This window comes from Sinohyriopsis cumingii, chromosome 6 (genome assembly GCF_028554795.1).
Source record: "Sinohyriopsis cumingii isolate HCF-2022 chromosome 6, ASM2855479v2, whole genome shotgun sequence".
NCBI classification, from domain to species: domain Eukaryota; kingdom Metazoa; phylum Mollusca; class Bivalvia; order Unionida; family Unionidae; genus Sinohyriopsis; species Sinohyriopsis cumingii.
In genome coordinates, this window is record NC_142966.1 from 128,233,172 (window position 1) to 128,258,200 (window position 25,029).

The following is a 25,029-nucleotide window of genomic DNA, read 5'->3' on the forward strand; positions in this document are numbered from 1 at the left end:
AATAGATATGCTGCTAGTACATACCTGGAACAATCATAATATTTACCCTTGCTCCAGATGTCCTTACGGTACCATTAAGAAATGGATATGATGGTAGTTCATAAACTGGAAGCAATAATTTTAAAAAAAAATTCAGATTCTGTTTAGAAATGGTATACATTAAATATTGTTTCGGGTCCTGTGAATTTATTTTCATGGCTATCAACTTGCATTGTTTTGCAACACATGACATTTTTGTTAATGATCGGGCAATGTGGGGGTGTAGTGGTTGTCTAGGGGTGGGGTTCTTCTTATAGACTTTAACGAATTATGAGAAGTTCCCCTGGTCCTTATTCAGAAGGTTAATTCTGGACACTATATTATTTATTGACTAAATATATTTATGGCTACGAGCCCCCAGTCAGCAATGCCTACAGTTAAATTAAAAGAAATACAAAGATGAAATTTAAACAATAACAATTTAATAAATGAAATTTAAAAGAATTTAAAGTAATCAATGTCTCTCTTTCACCCAATGATCCCTTTGATCATCATTTGAGTTCACAGTGTGAGGAGATTTTTCCCTTCTTGAGTGCTACTCATCTAAATCTCTTCGTTCCCTTGTCTTTCTCTCCTTTCGTGATCTCCACTTCCGCTTCCTCTTCTATTATCCTTGTTCCTTGCCGTTATCTTGACTTCCGGTTCCTCTTCTAGTATCCGGAACCCTTGACGGTATCCCTTGAGGTCACCCGAAATTCACTCGGTATCTCTCACCGTCACCCGAAATTCTCTGAACTTCTCTCGTCCCCCGAAATTCTCTGAAATTCTTTCGTCCCCCGAAAGCTTCCTGTTGAAAGGTATAATGCATTAGCATAGGGTTATAAAAATCTTCCCTCACACTACGTCACTGAACTGAACCATCAGTTTAAGGCGGGACATTTGGGTCGCGCATGCGCACACATCGAAATTCCCATACACTTCCGCCGCTTACAAAAATGGCGCCATAACACAATCACACAAAGGATTCAAATATCTACATACTGAGCCCTATCAGTATATACATACAAAATATTTCAAACATGATTGTACTAAAATATTACTACGATTAGTAATATGACTATCTATATATTTATATATATTTCCTACACAAGCGTACCAAATCCACAGTATTCACATTCAAATGGTGATAAACGGCAATCCGTTACTCAATGGCAAAATCTATCATTACGTAAACAAATTTCTTGTCTACCAAAATATAACTACGCAAAGAATTACAATATTAATTCTTATAGCGGCTAGCGAGCAATACAATTCTTCACAAATACAAATCGTCCTTTCAAAAGGGCGTAAACGTAATAATCCACGAAATAATATGCACACATATTACTAGCGAAAGAAGAGAACATTTTCGCCTCACAAAATAAGGTGTACATAGTAACATTATGAATAATGATGCAACGAATCAACATCGTAATCAATCGTAAACAAAAGTACTAGCTAAAGTCATGAAAAAAAATGCAAAATATTAAGGTCATAATTAACTATTCATACTTCAATACAAGTAAAATGTATACATACGACAAATTCTCTTCAATTAACAGCAGTCGTATCAAGCAGAATCAACGTAACATCAAACTTACCTGATCGAAGCTATTTCATGAATTTCCTAAATTCCGCCAATTTTTACGAATGGCCAACGGAGTGTGTGTCACTGCGACTCTTAAACACCAACTGACGAATTTCAGGCTTGTACAAGTCTTATTCCAGCTTCTCGAATCAAGTCCCACCTACAACGCATCCCGATTGGATGGCGACGGACTCTGGTCATTTGATCGAACTGTCAATCATAAAAATGTCAGTCTGTGTGTCCCCATGTACTGTCCAGCCTACCATTGTCGGCTTCCGGCTCTTTGAAGTTGTCTACGTCACGTGTTCCCATGTACAAAGATTCCCGCCAGATTTCCACTCAAGAGCTCAAACAAAGACTGGGTTACGTAAGAGGATTAGCCAACTTAGGCACTTGGAAAAACAAAGCTTACCTGGCTCCACTTACAGACTTATAAATACATGTATAATACAAGGGGTTGGGGTAAAACATCACATCCCCCCACGCTTGAGAATAAAATCAGGATTTTATTCACTCAAACTAAAAAAGCAAAAGTGTTACACGATATAAAGAACAAAATCAGCAAAATGAACTAAATGCTAAACTGAGTATGAACACGAAAATATAACAAATGATCTATATCATTTCGGCGCTTCTACTCATGAAATCTGCGCCTACGTTTTCAGATCCTTTCACGTATCTGATCTGCATCTGGTACTGCTGTAAAACAGCGACCATCGCATCAATCGACCATTGGACAACTTTGCCTGCGCCAGATAGGCGAGTGGTTGGTGGTCGGTCTCCAATATGAACTTACGTCCATATAGGTATCGCTCGAACCGTGATATGCCGAACACGATTCCGAGACATTCCCTCTCCGATACTGAGTAATTCTTCTCGGCAGCAGACAACTTCCGGCTGCCGTATGCGACAGGAAAAAGCGTCTTGTCATGCTCCTGGAGCAGTACTGCTCCCAGTCCCGTGTCGCATGCATCGGTGCGCAGAACGAATTCTTTATCCAAGTCCGGTAGACGAACAACTGCGTCGGATGTAAGTCTATCCTTTAGCGTTTGGAATGCGTGCTCACACGCATCTGTCCAAACGAACTTACTCGGGGTCCGTTTCTTGGTTAGGTCAGACAACGGGCCCGCAATCGCGCTGAAATTAGCGACATACCTCCGGTAATATCCGGCCAGTCCCAGGAATGACCTCACTTCCGTTTTCGTGGTGGGGCGTGCGGCGTTTCTCAACTGCTCCACCTTCGACTTCTCTGGAGACAGCGTGCCTTGGCTCAGGGTATGTCCTAAATAGTCTAATGTCCTGAAACCAAGGTGACATTTGGAAGGGCGGGCTGTCAAGCCCTCCTGACGTAGCCGCTCCAAAACGTCAGCTAACAGAGCGAGGTGTTCACCCCATGTCTCTGTAGCTAACAAGAGGTCATCCATGAAGTTGTGGACACCCCTATCGCGCAAGGGCTCCAACAACTTCCGCATCATTCTGGTAAAGACGCTGGGCGCGTTTTGTACCCCGAACGGCATCACCAACCATTGGTATGTCCCGTCGGGAGTAGCAAAAGCAAGCTTCGGTCGGTCTTCTTTCCTTACCGGAATTTGCCAATACCCCTTGGACAAATCCAGTTTGGAAAAATATTTCGCTTTCGAGACCGAAGCGAAGATATGTTCGGGGTCAGGTAGCATTTCAACTTGAAATTCTGTCACCTGATTCAGCTTCCGGTAGTCGACGCAGAACCGATGGGTGCCGTCCTTCTTCTGCACTAAGACTACTGGTGAGCTGTACGGAGAGTCGGCAGGTTCGATTACTCCCAGAGCAATCATCTGCTCGATTTCTTCCCTTACAACTTGTCGTTTCGCGTGGGGCAAGGGGTAGGGTTTACGCTGAACTGGTCGGTCGTCCACCATCTTTAACCCGAACTCGACAAGCGTCGTCCTCCCGGGTTTTTCTGTTAGCACGTCGGAATATCCGGCCAGCAAGGTCTCTATCTCGTTCCGCTGCCCTTCAGTTAACATGGGGTCACACTCCACGTCCGACGGAGTCTCGGCCCTCGTTAATGGACAGCTCGGGACAGTGTTAGCACCTTCCGTATCGCCTTCGATATCCTCGGTGACTATCGCTGCGACAACAAAATCGCTGGCGGTCTCCCTTTCCCGGTACCTCTTGAGCAAATTGGCATGGTACAATTTCTCTTTCGTCGGTAGCTGTATCCGGTAGGTTTGACCTCCGACCTTCTTGGTGACGACGTATGGACCCCTCCAGGAAACTTGCAACTTGTTGTGTTCCTGGGGCAACAACAACAACACTTTGTCCCCTACCTCAAACTGACGTGGTTTTGCGCGCTTATTGTAATTTTTCGCCTGTTGCGCCCTAGCTCGTTTGAGATTTTCTTGCGCGAGAGAACAAACCTCTTCCAGTTTGTTGCGCAAGTCCGCGACGTACTGGTAGGTAGTGCGTACTTCCTCTACAGCGTGGTCGTCTGTCCACAGCTGTCTCAGTACGGCGATTGGGCCGCGTACGGTTCTCCCGTACAAGAGTTCAAAGGGAGAGAACCCCAAACTCGCTTGCGGTACTTCCCGGTATGCAAAAAGCATGGCCGGAATATACCGGTCCCAATCCTTGGGGCGGCCTTCGCACAATTTCTTGAGCGTGTTTTTCAAGGTCCCATTAAACCGTTCGACCAATCCGTTACATTGGGGGTGATACGGTGTAGTCGTGAGGTGTTTAATCGACATGAGACGATTCACCTCCGCCATCACACGACTCATAAATTGTGTTCCTTGATCGGTCAAGATCTCGTCGGGCACTCCGACTCTTGACCAGATCGCAAACAGAGCTTCCGCGACGGTTTCCGTGTCAATGTTACGCAACGCAACGGCCTCCGGATAGCGTGTAGCATAATCGACAACCGTTAAAATATATCGATTTCCGTGCGCAGACGCGGGTTTTATCGGTCCGATTAAATCCATGGCAACACGTCTAAATGGTTCATCGATAAGGGGCGTACTCCCCAAAGGGATGGGTCGCTGATCCGTTTTCGGTGCCATTCTCTGGCATTTGTCACAGGAGAGACAGAACCGTTTTACGTCTCCCTGGACCCCTGGCCAGTAAAACTCTTTTACAAGACGGTCACGCGTCTTAGCAATTCCCATGTGTCCACCCATGAGACTCTCGTGTGCAAGTTTCAGTACTTCGCAACGCTTTTCCTTTGGCACGACGACTTGCTTGAAGTGTTCGTTGTGTTTCCTGGCGTGGCGATACAAGATTCCCTTCTTGTAGACAAACTTCACCGCGCCGTTCGGAGTTTCCCTTTCTGTTCCCGCTTCTGCGTGTTTGTGCAACTGCGCCAGAGTTGCGTCCTCCTGTTGCAGCTTCCTTAACTCCGCTGGAATAACATTACTAACCGGTGTCGATGTAACTTGGATTGGCTTTTGTTTCGGCTGTCGACTCATGGCCCTGGTTTCAACAGCACTCACTGGCATAGGTGTGCAGGTTTCGGGGTTCGGCTGGGGTAACACATAACGGCAACCCAATATGACGTCATGTGATAGCCCCTCCAAGCAAGCAGCTTCAATTTTCCCCTTCACGTATGGTGAATCGAGGTCAATGACAGCTACTGGTAATGAGTCACGCGCGCAGTTCGCGTACTGAACTTCTATTACCTCCCCTGTATAGTCCTCCGGCTTGACATATTTCTTGTCGACAAGCGCGGGGACGCTGCACCCAGTGTCATACAAGATGGTGGCGCCTTCACCATTGACAGTTGCGGCCGCAAGGTTGGCTGGGTTGCGACTCGCTTCCGGCACACATTCCTTCTTAGCTACGACATTCACCTGGGTCTGCCTGCCCTTGGGACAGTCCCTGGCAAAATGCCCCAGGCGCTTGCAATTAAAACATGTCGGCGGCCCTCGCCGACTTGCAAGTCCTGGTTTCGTGGGTGAGGCCTGTCCAGGTCGATAGGCGGCAGCCCTACCTGTAGGTGCCCCTCCGACCTTCCCGTCGCCCTGACGGTTACGGACAGCCGGCTCAACCTCCCCCATACGACGCGACTCAGAGGGTCGGGGTCGGTCAGCAACCCCGGAACCTCCACTCTTCGAGTGCGCCTGCTCGTATCGCTCCGCCATGTTAGCGATCTCTTCGAGCGTCCGGTGTTCTCTTTCTGCTAAGAAAACTGTCAACTCGCGACGGTAAGTACCCAGGACATGTTCCTTGAGTATTACCTCGCGTAGCCCTTCGTACGTGCGTTCGACTTCGGCCATTTTCATCCACTTCTCAAATAAACCTCGAACACGGTTGTGGAATTGAGAGTGGGTCTCTGTTACCTTTTTCACCGAGTCCCGGAAAAGTTTCCGGTAAGTCTCGGCGGTCAGCCGATAATGGCAGAGAAGCGCCTTCTTGAGGGCAGTGTAGTCATCAGCCTCTTCTGCAGTTAAGCCGTGGTAGACTTCCCGAGCTGCACCTTGCAAAAAGGCTGAGACATTAATGGCCCAGTGCTGTTCAGGGACCTGATGAGCGCGTGCGAGTTTCTCAAACTGGACGAGAAAATCGTCAATAGCCTCCTCCCTATCATTGAAGCGTGACATGTTGATCTGGACTATCCGGTGGTCGATGAAAGGTCGGCCGGTTGTTCCAGAGCTTGTACTGGCGTCGTCCCGTCCGTTGGTCCTAACTTCAACTCTGACCTTTTCCATCTCCAGAGTGTGAGCGAGTCTGGCTAGCTCCAGCTCTTTCTGGGCGTCTCGGTCCGCTGCTATCTTGGCTAACTCTTGGTCCGCTGCTATCTTGGCTAGTTCTCTCTGGGCTTCTCGGTCCGCTGCTATCTTGGCTAGTTCTCTCTGGGCTTCTCGGTCCGCGGCTATCTTGGCTAACTCTTGGTCCGCTGCTATCTTGGCTAGTTCTCTCTGGGCTTCTCTTTCCGCTGCTTTTTCGGCCTTCCATTCCTTGATCCTTTCTTCTACAAAGGTTGCCAGGCGATCTCCCTCGTATCCAAGATCTTCCGACCCCATGGCGCGGTATTCCTTTATCATTTGTCGTTCGGTAGCCATTATACTAATGTAAAGTGATACCTTGTCTCAAAATTCAAACAATATACAGATATTTGTAATACCAGTTTAAATACTTACCTGTCGACAACAACTAGTTTCGTTCAGGTAAGATATTTGTTCGATATCTGCTTCACACGTACTGCTATGAATGGAAGATCTACAAAGCCTGCACATATGACAATAAAAATACAAGATGAGAAAATCACAAAATTTCAAATACAAAGAATGGAAAATATCTCACACTGTTCACTAATACTTCTACCAATAACTTTAAGTCCCAAAATAATATATATGTCTAATTCATATCCCGGACGAAGCGCCCACTGTGGGGGTGTAGTGGTTGTCTAGGGGTGGGGTTCTTCTTATAGACTTTAACGAATTATGAGAAGTTCCCCTGGTCCTTATTCAGAAGGTTAATTCTGGACACTATATTATTTATTGACTAAATATATTTATGGCTACGAGCCCCCAGTCAGCAATGCCTACAGTTAAATTAAAAGAAATACAAAGATGAAATTTAAACAATAACAATTTAATAAATGAAATTTAAAAGAATTTAAAGTAATCAATGTCTCTCTTTCACCCAATGATCCCTTTGATCATCATTTGAGTTCACAGTGTGAGGAGATTTTTCCCTTCTTGAGTGCTACTCATCTAAATCTCTTCGTTCCCTTGTCTTTCTCTCCTTTCGTGATCTCCACTTCCGCTTCCTCTTCTATTATCCTTGTTCCTTGCCGTTATCTTGACTTCCGGTTCCTCTTCTAGTATCCGGAACCCTTGACGGTATCCCTTGAGGTCACCCGAAATTCACTCGGTATCTCTCACCGTCACCCGAAATTCTCTGAACTTCTCTCGTCCCCCGAAATTCTCTGAAATTCTTTCGTCCCCCGAAAGCTTCCTGTTGAAAGGTATAATGCATTAGCATAGGGTTATAAAAATCTTCCCTCACACTACGTCACTGAACTGAACCATCAGTTTAAGGCGGGACATTTGGGTCGCGCATGCGCACACATCGAAATTCCCATACACTTCCGCCGCTTACAAAAATGGCGCCATAACACAATCACACAAAGGATTCAAATATCTACATACTGAGCCCTATCAGTATATACATACAAAATATTTCAAACATGATTGTACTAAAATATTACTACGATTAGTAATATGACTATCTATATATTTATATATATTTCCTACACAAGCGTACCAAATCCACAGTATTCACATTCAAATGGTGATAAACGGCAATCCGTTACTCAATGGCAAAATCTATCATTACGTAAACAAATTTCTTGTCTACCAAAATATAACTACGCAAAGAATTACAATATTAATTCTTATAGCGGCTAGCGAGCAATACAATTCTTCACAAGTACAAATCGTCCTTTCAAAAGGGCGTAAACGTAATAATCCACGAAATAATATGCACACATATTACTAGCGAAAGAAGAGAACATTTTCGCCTCACAAAATAAGGTGTACATAGTAACATTATGAATAATGATGCAACGAATCAACATCGTAATCAATCGTAAACAAAAGTACTAGCTAAAGTCATGAAAAAAAATGCAAAATATTAAGGTCATAATTAACTATTCATACTTCAATACAAGTAAAATGTATACATACGACAAATTCTCTTCAATTAACAGCAGTCGTATCAAGCAGAATCAACGTAACATCAAACTTACCTGATCGAAGCTATTTCATGAATTTCCTAAATTCCGCCAATTTTTACGAATGGCCAACGGAGTGTGTGTCACTGCGACTCTTAAACACCAACTGACGAATTTCAGGCTTGTACAAGTCTTATTCCAGCTTCTCGAATCAAGTCCCACCTACAACGCATCCCGATTGGATGGCGACGGACTCTGGTCATTTGATCGAACTGTCAATCATAAAAATGTCAGTCTGTGTGTCCCCATGTACTGTCCAGCCTACCATTGTCGGCTTCCGGCTCTTTGAAGTTGTCTACGTCACGTGTTCCCATGTACAAAGATTCCCGCCAGATTTCCACTCAAGAGCTCAAACAAAGACTGGGTTACGTAAGAGGATTAGCCAACTTAGGCACTTGGAAAAACAAAGCTTACCTGGCTCCACTTACAGACTTATAAATACATGTATAATACAAGGGGTTGGGGTAAAACATCACAGGCAATGAGTATTGTTTGCTCAGATATTTAATTATTTGTTTTGTACAAACCATGAAGTCCACAAAAATTGACACCCATGAAAATGAGTTAATTCACAATATGTACATTGGTTTAATTTATTCCTGTACAGGTGACACTTGCTATACACCAATTTGATTTACGTGCCTTCATTTTAATGCCATTTTTAATGAAATAACATTCAATTTGTGCCACTGTGCTCTTCTTTATGCCATTGCTTGTGCCATGTACTGTGACTTATGTGCGGCTCATATACATGCATGTGCATGCTAACTCATTGAGTTAGCATAATTAATTTTGATTTATGCAAATTTCAATTTATTAATGTATCTGTGGTGTAAATTGTGTGTCACCAGTATCAGTGTCCATGAACTTTGGATAAGATCACCACTATAAGTTAACAAAAATTTGTTGTAAAGATGGAGCCTTTAGAAAATTCACAAAAACTTTATGATGCTGAAATATTATAATTTATTGTATGTTTGTGAAGAACAATTCTTAAAACGTGAGGTTTAAAAAAGAGAGCAAGAAAAGTAGATGGAAAACTAGATGAATAAAACTTAACTTATTACGCCCTGCAAAAGTTTTAAATGGACTTACTTTATGATTTTATTAGTATTTTTGATAATAACTACCAATTTCTGTTATATGTCTTTATAAAGTTTTCACAAATTTAGCAAAACATCAAGGGAGAATAGTATGTTACAAATTAATTACAGATGTCAGTATAATGTTTGAGATCTGCATGTTAATGAGGTGATCTTGCATCTGCTTGGCAGACCTTGTTACCAATTTGGAGGAATACATTTCTGATTGGTTTTATCAGACTTACATCACATCTTTATATCATGAAGGTCTTGCACAAGTTCGATAATAACTGAGATAAAAATTAAGTGATCTTGTATTTGATTGGCTGAGCTTATTGCAACTCAGGAAGCCATGAGCATTGCAACACCCCATGGCACCATCTCGTTCCAGTTACCAGATAAAAAGTATATTTTTACCCCAGAATTTACAGCCATACTCAGATCTGTGAATTACATTGAAACTTCTCAAAACACAAATTTTGTACACTGAAAGCCCTGCAAAATCTTAAGTTAGACAACCTATTGATATCCCAGATCTTATAGAAACACGATGTTTTCATACGATTTGGCTTTCTAGTCATGTGGGTTTAAGGCTAATGAAAGGTCAGATAAAGTAACCAAAGCTACCCCACAGTCACCCATTTCCAGTGGGAGGATTCCATGTTATATGAATCAACGTATTCTTCATGCTTGGCTAAATATGGAATAAAAACTCAAATGAAAAAATCTTTTTGATGATGTAATGCATGAGAAAATCATGAATTTAGATTCATTGTAGTTATACAACAAATTTTTACCATGTCTTTTTAGGAGTTTGTATATTTTTCATTATCTTTTTATTTACCTTTTACAGAATTGAACTATTTTTACTTTTTATGTTTATCTTGTTTTACTTGTGTTGCATTTATTTGGAACGGTTTATGTTCCTAATGTTTTTGTGCAATTCTTTGTGAGATTTTAGAACTTTTAATTGGCACATTATAACTGATATTACACTGAGGTTCAGTTAAATGCTAATACATACATACAATATTTCATATGTGCTTTTGACCAAACCTGGAGTTATATTATTTCAGAATTTCTGTCAGGGTGCAGTAATTTATTGTCTAGAAAAATCAGTCACTTTGAAGAAATATTTCTGAAGCAAACAAATAAATCTCACCTTATTCTCCACTGATATTAATATGAAGCTCTTTTCTTAGTATTCCTGCTATCTCGATGCCATTATTGATCATGATATACAAGAAGATATCACATATTTGTGTCTTATAGGTCAAAAGGTCAAAATAACGAGTGTCATAATTTGTTAACATGTTTTAAATTCTTGTATGCAAATTAAAAATTTTGAAGTCATAACTTATAAGAGAAAGTACTTTATAAGATTCACTACATCAAAATTATTAAAATATTATGAAACTATACTTTTTGCTTTATAATACCACAAACATTAGCATGTTACCTGAATTATTTTACAAATGCTAGAATATAGAATGCTAAGGCCTGGCTGACCTTATTAAAGTCTCTTTTCAAATTACATAGTTTTTCTGAATAAAAATTAAAGAAAAATAGGAAAAAAGTAACTTTCCGCACATCAAATTTTATGAATGTCTAAAGATTTTAAGTATATATTTACATGGCCAGTTTTCGTATGAAGTAAAATGCATGAACATTTTGAGATAAATGTATCCCACTTATTTTCGATACAAATATTTTTTTTATAACTAAATGCAAGTAATAGATAACATTTATTTGAAAATGTCAGGGTCAAATAAACAGCAGTATTGAAAGTCATTTTTACTTTGCCCCCCCCCCTTCAAATGTTTGCAAGTCAAAATAGAAAAAATTATTCAAGAGAATGTCAGTAGATTAGTTAAGAAGAATCAAATATTTTCAATGATTGCCAGGAGTACATGTTAGTTTACTAGATGTTTTGAGATTAATGTTAGGAAAGGTAGCAAAGCTGGTCAAAATGAAGAGCTATGCACATTATCAGGGCTATTTTCAACAGTTTCAACATATCTTTTTGTACCCTATCATTTTCCCAATCTTGCCATCTATCATCCTTATCTGCTTTTAGCTTTCGCATGGTGCCTGTTTGCCTGCTTGTATTTAGCTTGGTGTTATAGTTCACCATTTTATGTACACTATTAATCCAGACTCTTTCCGTTTTGAAAGCTTCTAGACTGGAAAAGAGATCGCAGTTTAGTATGATGTTGATTTCTGTTGAACCATTATTTTCTTCTGGAGTCTTTATTACAAATCCTGTGGTGTTCAGCTGCAGTCATGCCTTTCCTGAAAAAAAGGAAACAAAATGTTTGGGTTTTCTTTTACAATCATGTTCATAAAAACTCTTTTTTTCATTGAAGTGATATTTGCCATACATTTTATAGGCAAGAAATTCCTAAGGATGGTTTACAATAGATATAAAAGGCTCATGTGAAATCTGTATAGAACAGGTGGCATAGTTTTGTTTTCATGTATGAGTTGATTTTAAAAATTGTACATAATTGGCTATGTTTATGTTAGTGTAGCATGTCAGCATGGTAAGAGAATAACTCTTCATGTTTTTATCTGGTTACTCTGGGATTCAAAAAATTGACTACCAATATATACCTCAGTACAAATAGGCACAATCTTGAGTTGATCAGAAGCTCTCCTACGATCCTTTGATCCTTTGATTATATCACAATGATCAGTTTCCTCTCCTCTTCTGAGCAACAAAACGTTTCATGCAAGCAATAAATTAATGTAATTTTGTAAATGAGCTGAAATGACTTTACTGACCAGAGCTTCCATGCAGCCCTTAGGCAGGATTCCTATAGCACCTTGTAGCTTATGATTGACGGTGTTTTAATCTGATTACTGTGAACTGCCCTTTGTAAACATGCACACTGACCTAAGCCTTAAGGGCTTTATCCCAGGGCTATTGTAAACCCAGCCTCCTTCAGGCATGTATGACTCTGTAAGAACACCCAGTGAAAATAACCAGAAAATATCCCAGAGATAGTTATCTATACAGGCAATCATGTCTTCATAAAGAAACATACAAACCAGTAACAGAAAGACATTATTCATTGTCCACTAGAGTTAGTCTTATTCAGAAAACCTCATAAATTTTACACCAGACCACCTTTACCTTAGCTTCTCTTGGGCTTTCTTCTCCTACAGCCAGCATAGGAATAAAGAAAATGGTGAAATATACCCTGCTGCTTGAATTCATTAAGCTTAGCTTTTGATTGGCTGATTCATGATCAGTAGTATAATATGACTGGCTGATTAATGACCAGGAGTGTAAAATGATTGGCTGATTCATAATCAGTAGTGTAAAATGATTTGAGAGAATCTATATAATCTGCATGGCTAACAATGAAGAACAGTTTCAATCCCAGTTGGACAGGCAGATAAGGATAGGCTACACTGATTCATGGAATGTAACTATAAGTTATCTGTGTTTCACTGTCCCATTGTTACAAGCAAGAATATGCTATACAATCCAAAGTATATTACTTTGGAGAAAAAACATATCCAGCCAGTAGCCTAATTAGAAGTACATGTACATGTATTAGAATCTTATAAGAATTACAAGTATTTGAATCATATTCGAAGTACATAGGTTTGATTCATATTTGAAGTACAAGTATTAGAATCGTATTCAAAGTACAAGTATTTGAATCATATTCAAAGTACAAGTATTTGAATCATATTCAAAGTACAAGTATTTGAATCATATTCAAAGTACAAGTATTTGAATCATATTCAAAGTACAAGTATTTGAATCATATTCAAAGTACAAGTATTTGAATAATATTCAAAGTACAAGTATTTGAATCATAAGAAGTAGAAGTATTTCAGTCATAAGTGTTTGAATCATCATTTCACAAGCCACATGTGAAAATCTGCTGGCCTTTTGATTCATTCATGGCTGCCATAGGATTATCTTGTTTGTCATGAATATGCATGAACAAAACTAGGTCAACAACAGGTCAATTGAATAAGCTTTTACCTGTCAATGGAAATAAATGGTAGGTGTGTTTGGAAGCGAAAAATCTGATTGGCTTACTCAAAGCAGCATAAAAAACTATTTTGGGTGAGACTAAACTAATATTTACTGGGGTCATACAAATTGGTTAAGCAGGTTTATGCATGTTGGTCATGAGAAATGAGGGAATCTTACTGCAGGAAACCATAGGTGAAAAGAGCTTAGTGGATTTTTGCCTGTGGTTTGTAATGACACTTACGAAGCATACTTGTCTGTACAGTTTTAATTTAGCCATGTTAAACTTTCTTTTGGAGGTCACATTTTCTAAACCATATTACAAAAGAAAAATTAAGAACCAGATGTAACAGTTCATTGTTATACATCTTTGTGCTACAAAAGTCACTCATCTGTGAACCAACAATAACCAGTAAATATCCCCATGCCATGAAAACAAAAAGAGATCAGCAACATATAAAATCCTGGTTTTAGCTCCTAAACTACTTTGAGGAATGCACTGAAACTTCACACATACATTCATTCCTTGGTCCTTACTGAAAATGGTGCCATTCAGGTATGGTCTGACAGTAACTACTGGTATCTTGAAAATGTTATTTATGCTCTTGAACAGATAGTAATATCAATATGGTGTTTCATGAAAAGGTTTCTTATAATGTCAGGTTGGTCCTAAAGAAATGTGGTGCCAGTCTGACTTTCAGTATGGCCTCGATGCCAGCCATGTTGACAGTATTGTTATTACTACTGCTGTTTCTGAACAGAAAGTTTTATTTACCTGGGGTTTTCACTAAAAGACTTTTTCTGATGTCTAATTGGTTTTAAATGAAAATGGTATTGACCCATATTTCCAGCACCCCTATCTACTGTTATAAAATGTGTCGTCAGATCAGAATTGATTCTGATCACTTTGTCAATGATTTCAAGAAGGATATACCCTTATCTGACATAATGTACCAGAAGATCAAAGACAGTTGATTTACAAGTAATTTATAGTAAACATTATGGACCCTAGTCATCTGGTACAAAATGAAATGTCAAATTTTGGTCAGTGCTATCAGAAGTGGGATGTACACTAAACATGGCTAAATGTACTATTTTTTTCATAGGACTCCATATTGAAATGGTCAGTTTACATATGTTTAGTATCATGAAAGAAAATCCATTCATTTATTTGTGTTGCAAACAGTTATTAATAAAAGAGCTATATTGAGATGGAATATTAAAACACTGAATTAATTGTCTGTAAGAACTACTCCTTTTTTGCCCTAATATACTGGGGGAGGTGGGGGGAATGGTGCACATAAATTTGGTATGCTATGTGTTCCTGGAACTAAATCTGTATAGCAGCTAAGTATGAAGATGAAGTTGTGGAGTAAAAAGGATTCTTAAAAAATTGAAAGGGTGTTCTTAAGAGTAAAACAATCCTTGAAATAAAAAATGTTGTAGCTTGAATGGATATGTTTGTACAAGATAGTCAAGACAGAAGAAAGTTCCTGTTCTTCATAATGACCTGGGTAAAGTTCAATACAAGAGTTGTAGGAAACACAACTAAATTATCAGTACAAGAGCTGTAGGGAACACAACTAAATTATGCATCTTTGTAAAATTAAAGTCACCTTTCACTTGCTAAGTTTCGTTTCCTTCATGCACAAGACAGCAATAAATAAATTTTATTGGGAATTGTCATTTGTGTCTTATATGTATTAATGCACTGATCGGGTCAGTTAGCTGTTATTGCATCATATTTTAGTCCCTAGAAAGATCATTAAAGCAAGGGAGGACTATTGAAAATCACAAGTTTGGGCTTATGCAGAGTTCTTCCACTTGCAGAAAAGTTTACAGTATTAAAATAAATAAATTTAGACAACATACGTTTCAATAAAACAAGTTATATAAATTAATCAAGTTTAACCTTTGGGATTAAATGTAATAATCTATAACTTAAATCAAAGAAAAAATATAAAATTTAAATAAGCAATGACATGCTAAGTAGATAAATTTTATATAAAATTAGTTTTAAAGGGAATGTACAGTGTTTATTATCCACTTTACTTGCATTGCTGAAAACAAATCTAGCAAAGCCACTAAACACTTAAAATGGTCTTGCCATATTAAAGTGTCTGAAGATTTTCTGTTATTAATAACATATGATTGTGCATTCAATTTTTCTTTTAACGTCATCTCATATATTCATTCAGATTATTTTAAAGTTTATTTAAGAAAGTATTATGCCCATTCTCTTGACATATTTCCATTTCTAATTACAAAGAGCAAAGCAACCCATGACCTAAAAAATAAATCCTGAGTGATTTGATAGGTCATATGATATAATGGAGGCAGGGAAAATGAACCCACAGCCTTCTGGTCATGGGTCCTATGCCTCAATCATTGAACCACCATACTATCCTTGGTGGGGATCTATCTGGTTCTTAGTAAAGACTCGAGCAGGATAAGGACAGACCTAGGTATCCATGATGACTTTTCAATTTTGCTCCAGTTTTTGTGCTAAGTTAGGTTATATAAACTGAATGGCAGGGCTTTGAACATTTCCTAAGTTAATAACTGAGGGACACAAAATAACATAATCATGTGTATCTGACAAACAACATAGACCTTGTTTTGCCATTGCACAGTTTTCCTGCAGCTCAGAGTCTATGTTGTTTGTTCTACAGATTACTCCTAAAAAACTACATTCTTGAATATAAGTTGAGTCCAACCAAAAATATCATAGATGCTGATTTGCAGTCATATATTGCATTGGCTAATGAGGGTCTGTATTGTTTGTTTTTTCATTTGCTCCAAACAAACTGCAAAGATCCAGTTATGTGGGTGCATTGCATGACTGCAGATTGGGGTCTGTACAGTTGGACGTGTTCATAAAAGGGAGTATGGGTTTTATTTTTCAAGTATAGTTGAATTGAATGAAATGGGTCCTTATGAAATTACTTGTTTGTAAACTTGTATCATAACTAGCTGAAATGTATCAAAGAAGCTTCATCCTTTGATGAGTATGATAACAGTCATTGTGACCTCAAATACATAAGCTTTGTGTTATATGGCTCTCCATTTAGACAACTTTCTTGTATGATAATTTGAACTTTGGAGCAATTTCAACGAAACTTTGCAGTTATATGCTTCAGTGTTACATCAGATATATTAATGTAATATAACCTTATAAATAGGCATGTTCATATTAGTGTAAAAATACCTTATAAATCGGTATCTTGATATTACTGGTAATAATACTGTTACACTGGGGGGGTGATTGTCCCTCCATATTTGGTTTTCGTTATCTAGGGGTTGACCGCCCTCGATGTTATTGCCTGGTTCGAGTAAATATAAATATAAGTGGTGAAACTTATAGGTGGAATAGATAGAGATCTGAGCAGGTATATAGAACAAACCAACACAAGCCCCTGTACATGTAAACAACAATTTAATCAATTACATACAAACACTGTGAAAATTCATTATATCAGGAATGCACTCTGCCCATAGAAATTTAACTTTCACCGAAATACAAAGAAAACGTAAATAGATTTAAATAAAATAGCCGATCTGTTTACTGATAGATTTAGTTCATCATACGATCGAGTGAACACTCGAAGTCAACGTCTTGTACAATTTCATAACCTGCTCGTCCTCAGTCTGTTTTTGCTTCCTCTGTCGCTGTTCAGACCCTTGGATCTCAGGATGATACTTTCTAACATCCGTCTCAGGATATTCTCAGAATACGTCTTCAGAACTTAATATGTCGCAGGATTGCGTCACAGGATTATACGTCTCACTGCACTCTTCTCTATACTTCTCCGTATAGGTCTCAGAATAACATCACCTCATTTGTTCCATACGTTTCTGGAGCTATTTTCTCCCTTTTAGATAAATATAAATAGAGACAACCTAAATTTCCCGTTATTTATGAAACGGTTAATTCTTCATTATTTTCTCCCGTTATCAGATTTCACTATCAGTGCTAAACAGATGCTAAGGCTATCAATCGACTCCACATGTCCTATAATGACCCTAGTTAGTCAAATGGCTAATTCGTTACGCCTTGACCTTACACATTACCACATACACAGTGAATAAATAGGATACATCACGTCAATCAATTACTAGATCATTTCTGTCAATACACACTTATTCTTAATCATACGTGAAATCTTCTAAATTCGGCGAATTCACACAGATTCTTGTAATCATATTAACTAATGTAATGCATTAAATTCTTAGAACATAATCCTTATGCAAACAAGACGACAAATTCAAACAATTCGTCAAACTTATCTAAAGAAGATTAATGTACAACTTCCTATGCATAAACTCAACACAGTTATACTTCATAAAGCAAATTATTACACGAATGTAGAAAAAAGATTCATGCAGATACAAATAAATAACTTCAGCAAAGCATTATATATGGCATCAACAAATTACACAGAATTGTCACACTACCTTTGCTTTCAACGTTCCTCCCTCTAATCGGTAAATTAGTTTGTCGGTTCCTTTCGACAATCGTCCCCTTTTTGGACAACAGTTCCCTTTTTACGAGAATTTCTTGCAAATCCTCGGAGTTGTAACCTTTGGGGTTTCCACTTGTAGGAAAAGCTTAGACTGATTAAAATTTGATGCAGGCGATATTAAAACCTATGAAATTTTGTGTTGGAACACGCCCTCTCATTTAACGTACCAATCAGAATCAAATATCTCTGCCGCCTTTTCCAGAGGCGCCAAAGTCAGGGTCAACTTGACCCTGGTAGTTTGAGTAACAGAGTTTCTGCGTTCTCTCAATTGTGACAACTTTACCATGAAAATGAAGTTTTCCTTGTCCTAAATTGTTCGCCTGGCTGCTGTATAAACAAATGTTTAATTAGGAACAGAATTCCCCCTCTAAAGGACATTACCGTACACGGTAGTATTGCGATATGATACGCGCCTGTCTCAATAAATCTAATTAATGGTTGTCTGGTCTCAACTAATGTATTCTTGTTAGATCGACATAAAATTTGCCACTTCACAAATACCTTATAAACAGACATTTTCATATGACCAAATAGGCATCTGCATATTACTGGTAATAATACTTTATAAACAGACATCTTCATATGACCGGTAGTATAATAACACCTTATACATAGGCATCATACTAGTGTAATAATACATTATAAAATAGGCATCATAATAGTAGTGTAATAATACCTTATAAAATAGGCATCATAATAGTAGTGTAATAATACCTTATAAAATAGGCATCATAATAGTAGTGTAATAATACCTTATAAAATAGGCATCATAATAGTAGTGTAATAATACCTTATAAAATAGGCATCATAATAGTAGTGTAATAATACCTTATAAAATAGGCATCATAATAGTAGTGTAATAATACCTTATAAAATAGGCATCTTCATATGCAAATTTTTGCATTGTAGTTAGAATGGATTCACTCCCAATGATCAAAAGTAGAACAACATGATAGTTAGAATATCATCGAATACTATTTCACTGTGATAAAGTTGTTTTAGTGGTATTACTTAATGACATGGTTCCAGAAGATATTCATAGGTCTATGGATGTCTTCTTGTTGATGGTAAGATGTAGGTTATTGTACAGATGTCTAGCAGCACAGTTTGCCAAAGATGTGGTATGGTCCTAAATTTGTTAGGAATGTAAAGGGCTTGTGGGAGGGTGGTCCTTTCTTGAATCTGTGCACCTGCATATATATCCATGTAATATTGGAATGGTTGTGGGTCACACATTATTCAATCTGCTAATTATGTGCAATATCAGTGTAGCCTCAAATGGAACATATTAGAAGTAAACCTTTAATTTTGCATCCAAAGTAACCAAAATATGCATGTGTCATTTTATATCGATTGACTTGGTGGTGTGAAGAGTATTCATATATATAATCATTAATTGTTACTTATAGAAAGTAACTTGGTGGTGTGACAGGTAATATATAATGGTCACTTACAGAAAGTCAAGCCACAGTAAAGATATGTTTTATGTTTTCCTATAAATTCTTTTTGACCTTTGATTGTGTACATTACATTTTTAGGTGAGATGGTTTTAGTGTTATACAAGTATCTAGGTATTATCCATTAAATGGATATAAATATTTCTGAGTGATGATGGGGTCATGGTACAGCAGAGTCTGAAATGGTTCTTGTGTTACCTTTTGTTATGTTTTAGAATTAAATAAACATATTGAGTACAGAATAAGTATGGGTAAACAAATATGTCCTCATTGCCTTATTTATTTAAGAAATCCAAGAAATATCTTGTAGTCTTTTTCATTTAAAAAAAGTAAGTTCTAAATAAAACGGATGGTGCTCTTGATTAATGGCACTGTGTTGCAATGGGCTAATCCCTTGATCTTTTGTGAGTCTGCTGAGCTATGGCTTTTTGGTGTGCATATATGTATGTATGTGTGTGTGTGTGTATATATATATATATATATATATATATATATATATATATATATATATATATATATATATATATATATATATATATATATCTTAATGTACAGAGGATGTAAGTTTCCAAAATATACATCACCATGTTTCAACAGGAAATGAAATAAGAGATTTATCTATTTTGAAACATTTTTCAGCTTCTAGGACAGTATTTGCTTTTCTTAACTGCATCTTTCTTTTGATTTCAAAATATATGTTTCAGTATTGTTTAGCTGTTGTTTGTAAATCAGAAGAGCTTATGGGATGGTCTTTTTTTCTATTGTCCCTTGCCTGTCCATCTGCTAGCACATGTTTATTAACACTGTTCTTCATAAACTACTTTTAGAATTGCCATACAAGGTTCCAGTCTGATGTATAACATAGCCGTCATGGCAGCCATTTTGATTATCTCGTCGTTACTCCTCCTGAGAAGATGGTCATATGATGTGAGGTTTTCATGACTTGTAGATGGTCCATAACAAAACTTGTGCCAGTTTGACATGTAGCAGCTACAGTTGTGTCCATCTTGAAAATGATTATTTCTCCTGAATGGATGATCATCCTGACATGTGGTTGTCACTAAAACACCTTAAATGACATGTAGATTGTCCAAAATAAAAATGGTGTTCATTTGATACCTAACATGGCACTCAGGTAGCCATCTTGACAATCATATTGTGGCTGCTTCTTCAGAATGGATGGTTATACATGGGGTTTTCACTGAATGGTTGCTTAGGTGGTGCTCTACAGTTTCATATTTTGCATAGGGTTAGGATTTTAAAGAAAAAGAATTTCCCTGGCTTTCCTCACTGGTTATACTGGCTATTTAAAAAGACCTTGTATATCTTAGGTATAATTCAAAGAACCTTTAGTTCCCTTTATTCTGATGTATGATTGATGGGTGTAATATGGGTTATAGAGTATACAGCTTGGCCTTACTACAGATGTGCACCTTTCAGAAAAAGTGCTAGCTCTACTTGGTCATTTTCACTTCCTAAAATTCAGAGGTAAATTGTATTAAAAAGAGCCGATAACTTTTTTATACATTTTATATATTTAGTAATTCATTCATTGCACTTTCAGAAGCTGGTATTGTCTAGTCTGGTAAAATTCATTTTCCTTATTTTAATAGCTGCTATAGATAGTGTACTTTAGACTAATTCAGGCTTATTTTTTAGCACAAGGGAGCAGTCATTTTAGTTAGCAGTGTGCTGAAATCATGTACAATTTCCATAAGTACAATATCCAAAGAAATATCATCCACATTACATTAATGTAGTATAGAGGTATGCCACCATTCTCTCCATTGTGCATGTTTTAAATGCAAACAGCTTCACCTTACATATGTTACTCTCTCAAAAGTACATAATAACTGGTGAGCACCCCCCTTATGAATTTTAGATGGTTCTGATTGAAAATGGTACTGATCTGACATTCAGCATTAGTTGGTAAGGCAGTCCTTTTGAAAAACTTGTCAATACTGATTTCCCTGTATGGATGGTCATTTTGACATGGGGTCATCATTAAAGACTTATTATGGTATGTAGTTGGGCCTGTTTTAGAAAAATGATGCAGACATGACCTCCTAATATGTCCAGTATAGTACCTGTCATGAAATTTTGTTTTGGCTACTTTTTAACAGATCGTGATTGCAGCATGCGGTTTTATAAGAAAATACTCTGTGTCGTGTAGTTCAGTGGTTAATCCATAGAACGTTTGATGGGTGTTGGTTAGATTACTCCAAGTGTATTAGCCTAGATCACTATTGGGGATGGCAATTTACTGTACTTGGCCCAGTGTGATATAACTTTAACAGCATTTGCTGTGATGTAAAACACCTGTCGAGTCCAACCTATATTAAAATGGCTGCCTGCTTTTGACCAAAATATTGGAACAGTTTTAGCAGGTCATGAATAAAAATGGTGCTTAGGTCTAACCTCTAACATGACTGGTCATCAGTAATATCCTCTACTCCAATTGAATGAAAGGGTGTATTTACATTTGGTTTTCACTGAGAAATGTCTTGCGATATGTCATTAGTTTTGCATGAAAATTGTGCAGATTTGACCATCAGTTTGTCCATGCCACTGTGAATAAGTTTGAAAACCAAACATATCTGAGCTTGTGAAGTCAAAGGTCATTTTGTTGACCTCAGCTTCCTTTATGTCCATCATGAAAATCTTTTTATGGCTGTTTCTCCTGAGCAGATGGTAGTTTTGAGAATGGGCTTTTCACTTAGGTAGTATAACTTACAGCAGGTCCTGAATGTAAACGATGTCAATCTGATCTTCATTTAGTGGACCTTTCTGAAATTCACCATATGCCCTCTTTGCCCATGCTCATTTACGTAAGAAATGCTTTTCTTTGAAAAATAAGAAATTGTACTCGCTTGTTACATGAACTTAATGAAAGATAAATTTGGAATTTGAGGCAAATCAGAGCTTTCGAGGCATATTGATTCAAAGTTCTTGCATATTTTCTGGATTTTATTTCAGGTTATGGGAACGTATAATATATGTTGACGCACAAAATGTAATGGGATACATATACTTACATCATGCCCATGCTGACAGTCCTTTCATTAGTCATAGCTAGTTGGGCAAGTAGTGCAAAGTAAGGTGGACAAACATGTCAGAACAAAATGTTACAATGTCCATCTGAATATTATTGTTGTCACTTGTTCCTCTTGAAGGAATGGTCAGGTGGCACTGACATGTTTTCACCAAAAACACTTGATTTTGGTACTTAATAAAAATGGTGCAGATCTGACCACCAACATGGCAGTGCATGAAAACCAGGCCTGTTTGATCCTGGGGTTATGTCAAGGTCACAACTGTCATTTTTTAATGATAAAGCATCAGTGACTTGTACACATATTTGTGCTGGTAGACTTGTACATGTATAAATGTATGTTGATCAGACTTTGTTTTTAATTGTTTTCTATAAACAAGTTGATAGTTAACACATTGATATAAAAGTCAGAAGTCTTGAATTGGTTTTATTTAATCTGTATTGGCTTGCGAAGTTTGAATGGATTTTTATCAAACCTAATTTGGGAGATCTTTGATAGTAACTAGAGTGTTTTTCTAGTAATCTCCTCCTCCCCATTAATTGCAGATTTAACAATCTTGGCAGTAATTTGTTTTACTGCACTTGTCACGTGAACATGCTATTTAACTCTAATATATAAATAATATTTTTGTTACCCAATTTAGCATGTAGGAGTTTCTCAAGAATATATGAGATGTTTCTACACTCCGTTATTAAACATAATAAGAGGAGGGAAGAAATAGACTCATCATGAATTCCCTCAAATTCATTTTATCCAGTAGAGAATCAGGCTCTCCATGGGGCTCTTGTTTGGTTGCACTGTATGAGTTTTGAATAAGTCACGTGTGTGATATTTGACCATTGATACTGGGTCAAAGCAAAGGAAAGGATAGAGGAGTATATTTGGTTTACTGTCATGCAAGCTGAAATAGGTTTTGAAAGTTGGCTTTCATTTTAACCTACAGGTATGCAGTGATCAGTTTTATTAATTTATTTATTTAGTCACTTAGTTTGTTATTTATGAAGCTTGTTATTTAGTAAACTTGTCTGTTAGAAGGCAGATATCTTCATTTCCATTTGAAACATGGTCTGTTAGGTTTTCCAGATATATGAAGCATATCATATTGACATGCACTGTTATGTTCTTTGTTTATTTATTGATAAATGTGCACACAGAATACCATAGCAAACCTGCCCACCCTGCCAAAAATGTAGCTAGCCCGTAATAAAACTATATTAGGTACCCCACATAAAAACCAACCTAGCTAACCCCCATACAAGGTAAAAGCCATAGCTTGAAAATATCGATAATCACTACAATATTTCATATACATGCATCTTAAATCTATGTTGCATTTGGTTTATTTATTTGCTCTTTTAATATGAGAGCAGTACCATTCTGTCGAAATTGTTTCATATTATATTATTCCATCTACAGTTTGCTGCAAAGGAAATATGTATTGTGACATTTGATTCGTTAATGATTTTCATTCTTCATCTTGAAGTTCAAGGACAACGTGAAAGGGTGGGGGGGCTACTTTATTTCGGAATATAGTTACAAGTATGCATGATCCATTCCTGTGATATCTGTTCTTTAAACATTATGGGAAAATAACAAAAATATTCCAAGTATATTGATATGACCAGGATTGCTGATGTTTTGAGATCTTTACTTAAATACAAGTTCATCTGAATAATTTTTATCATAGATGTCCTCTTTGTTTTGTACCTCCTTTCTAGCACCATTGCATATACCAGGAAACCGTACTTTGAACTATATACAGCCATATCCAGGGCAATCATGGTATATCATTAAATCCTGTCCAAACATGTATTTTTTATACCAGGAGCACATTATGGGATACAAGTTAATTGCAAAATTTTTAAAGTTCTGATTTAAATTGTCTAAATAAAATTTTAGCATATTCCACGAGAAAATGTTAAACTGCATTTCATTTGGTGATCTTAAATGGATTGATTTTCGTCATTATATAAGATGTTTTGTCAGGCAGTAAGCATTACCTTTGTAAGAGTATGCCATGATTTCCCTGATGTTTGACTGTCTTATTGTGCAGTTTACTAATTGTCTAATTTTCCCCCCTAACCTTTCCAACAGTTGGAAAGTGTTTTCAGTAAGCAGCATGTGGAAGCCGAGCCGGAACAGCTGAAAAAAACTCAAGTATGTGATTCACAAGCCACACAATGTAATTTGTGTATTTTTTAAAATTAGATTTGTAGAAATGTACAGAGGTTGTGTTAACACAAAATTGTGCATCTGGATGTAAAATGTTCAGTCTGGACAGAAACGATACTGTCTTTTTTCCATTCTTCTTCGCTAGCCATGGTTCTGATATGGTAACCCTGTCTACACCTTGGTGGATCAAACATATATTTGTGCTTTGTCCTAGCAACATCTATTGGATTTTATGAGTTGCCTTCCATAGTGTGTACTGCCAACTAACCAGATGTGTGGTACATTGTACATTGACCGAAAATTTTGGAGGCAGTTGACCTAAATAGGATACTTTTTAAGTTTAATACTGAAAGTATGAATATGTACCAGAGGGAAGCCAGTACAGATTTATTTGAGTGAACGGTATTTGTGCAAACACTAACTGGCAGTG

General features: G+C 37.5%; 1 protein-coding gene across 5 annotated transcripts in view; it reads left to right on the forward strand.

The window, feature by feature from the left end:
- Positions 1–25,029, forward strand: part of LOC149797926 (calcium uptake protein 3, mitochondrial-like) — a 236,337-nt gene that overhangs the window by 150,908 nt on the left and 60,400 nt on the right. For 4 of the 5 annotated variants that reach the window (XM_089962976.1, XM_089962977.1, XM_089962979.1 and 1 more), the window contains one exon: positions 24,522–24,584. The exons of the other annotated variant lie outside the window; for it this stretch is intronic. In XM_089962976.1, coding sequence (XP_089819102.1) covers positions 24,522–24,584 — 63 coding nt within the window. The remainder of the gene's footprint in view (positions 1–24,521; positions 24,585–25,029) is intronic. 5 annotated transcript variants of the gene reach the window in all.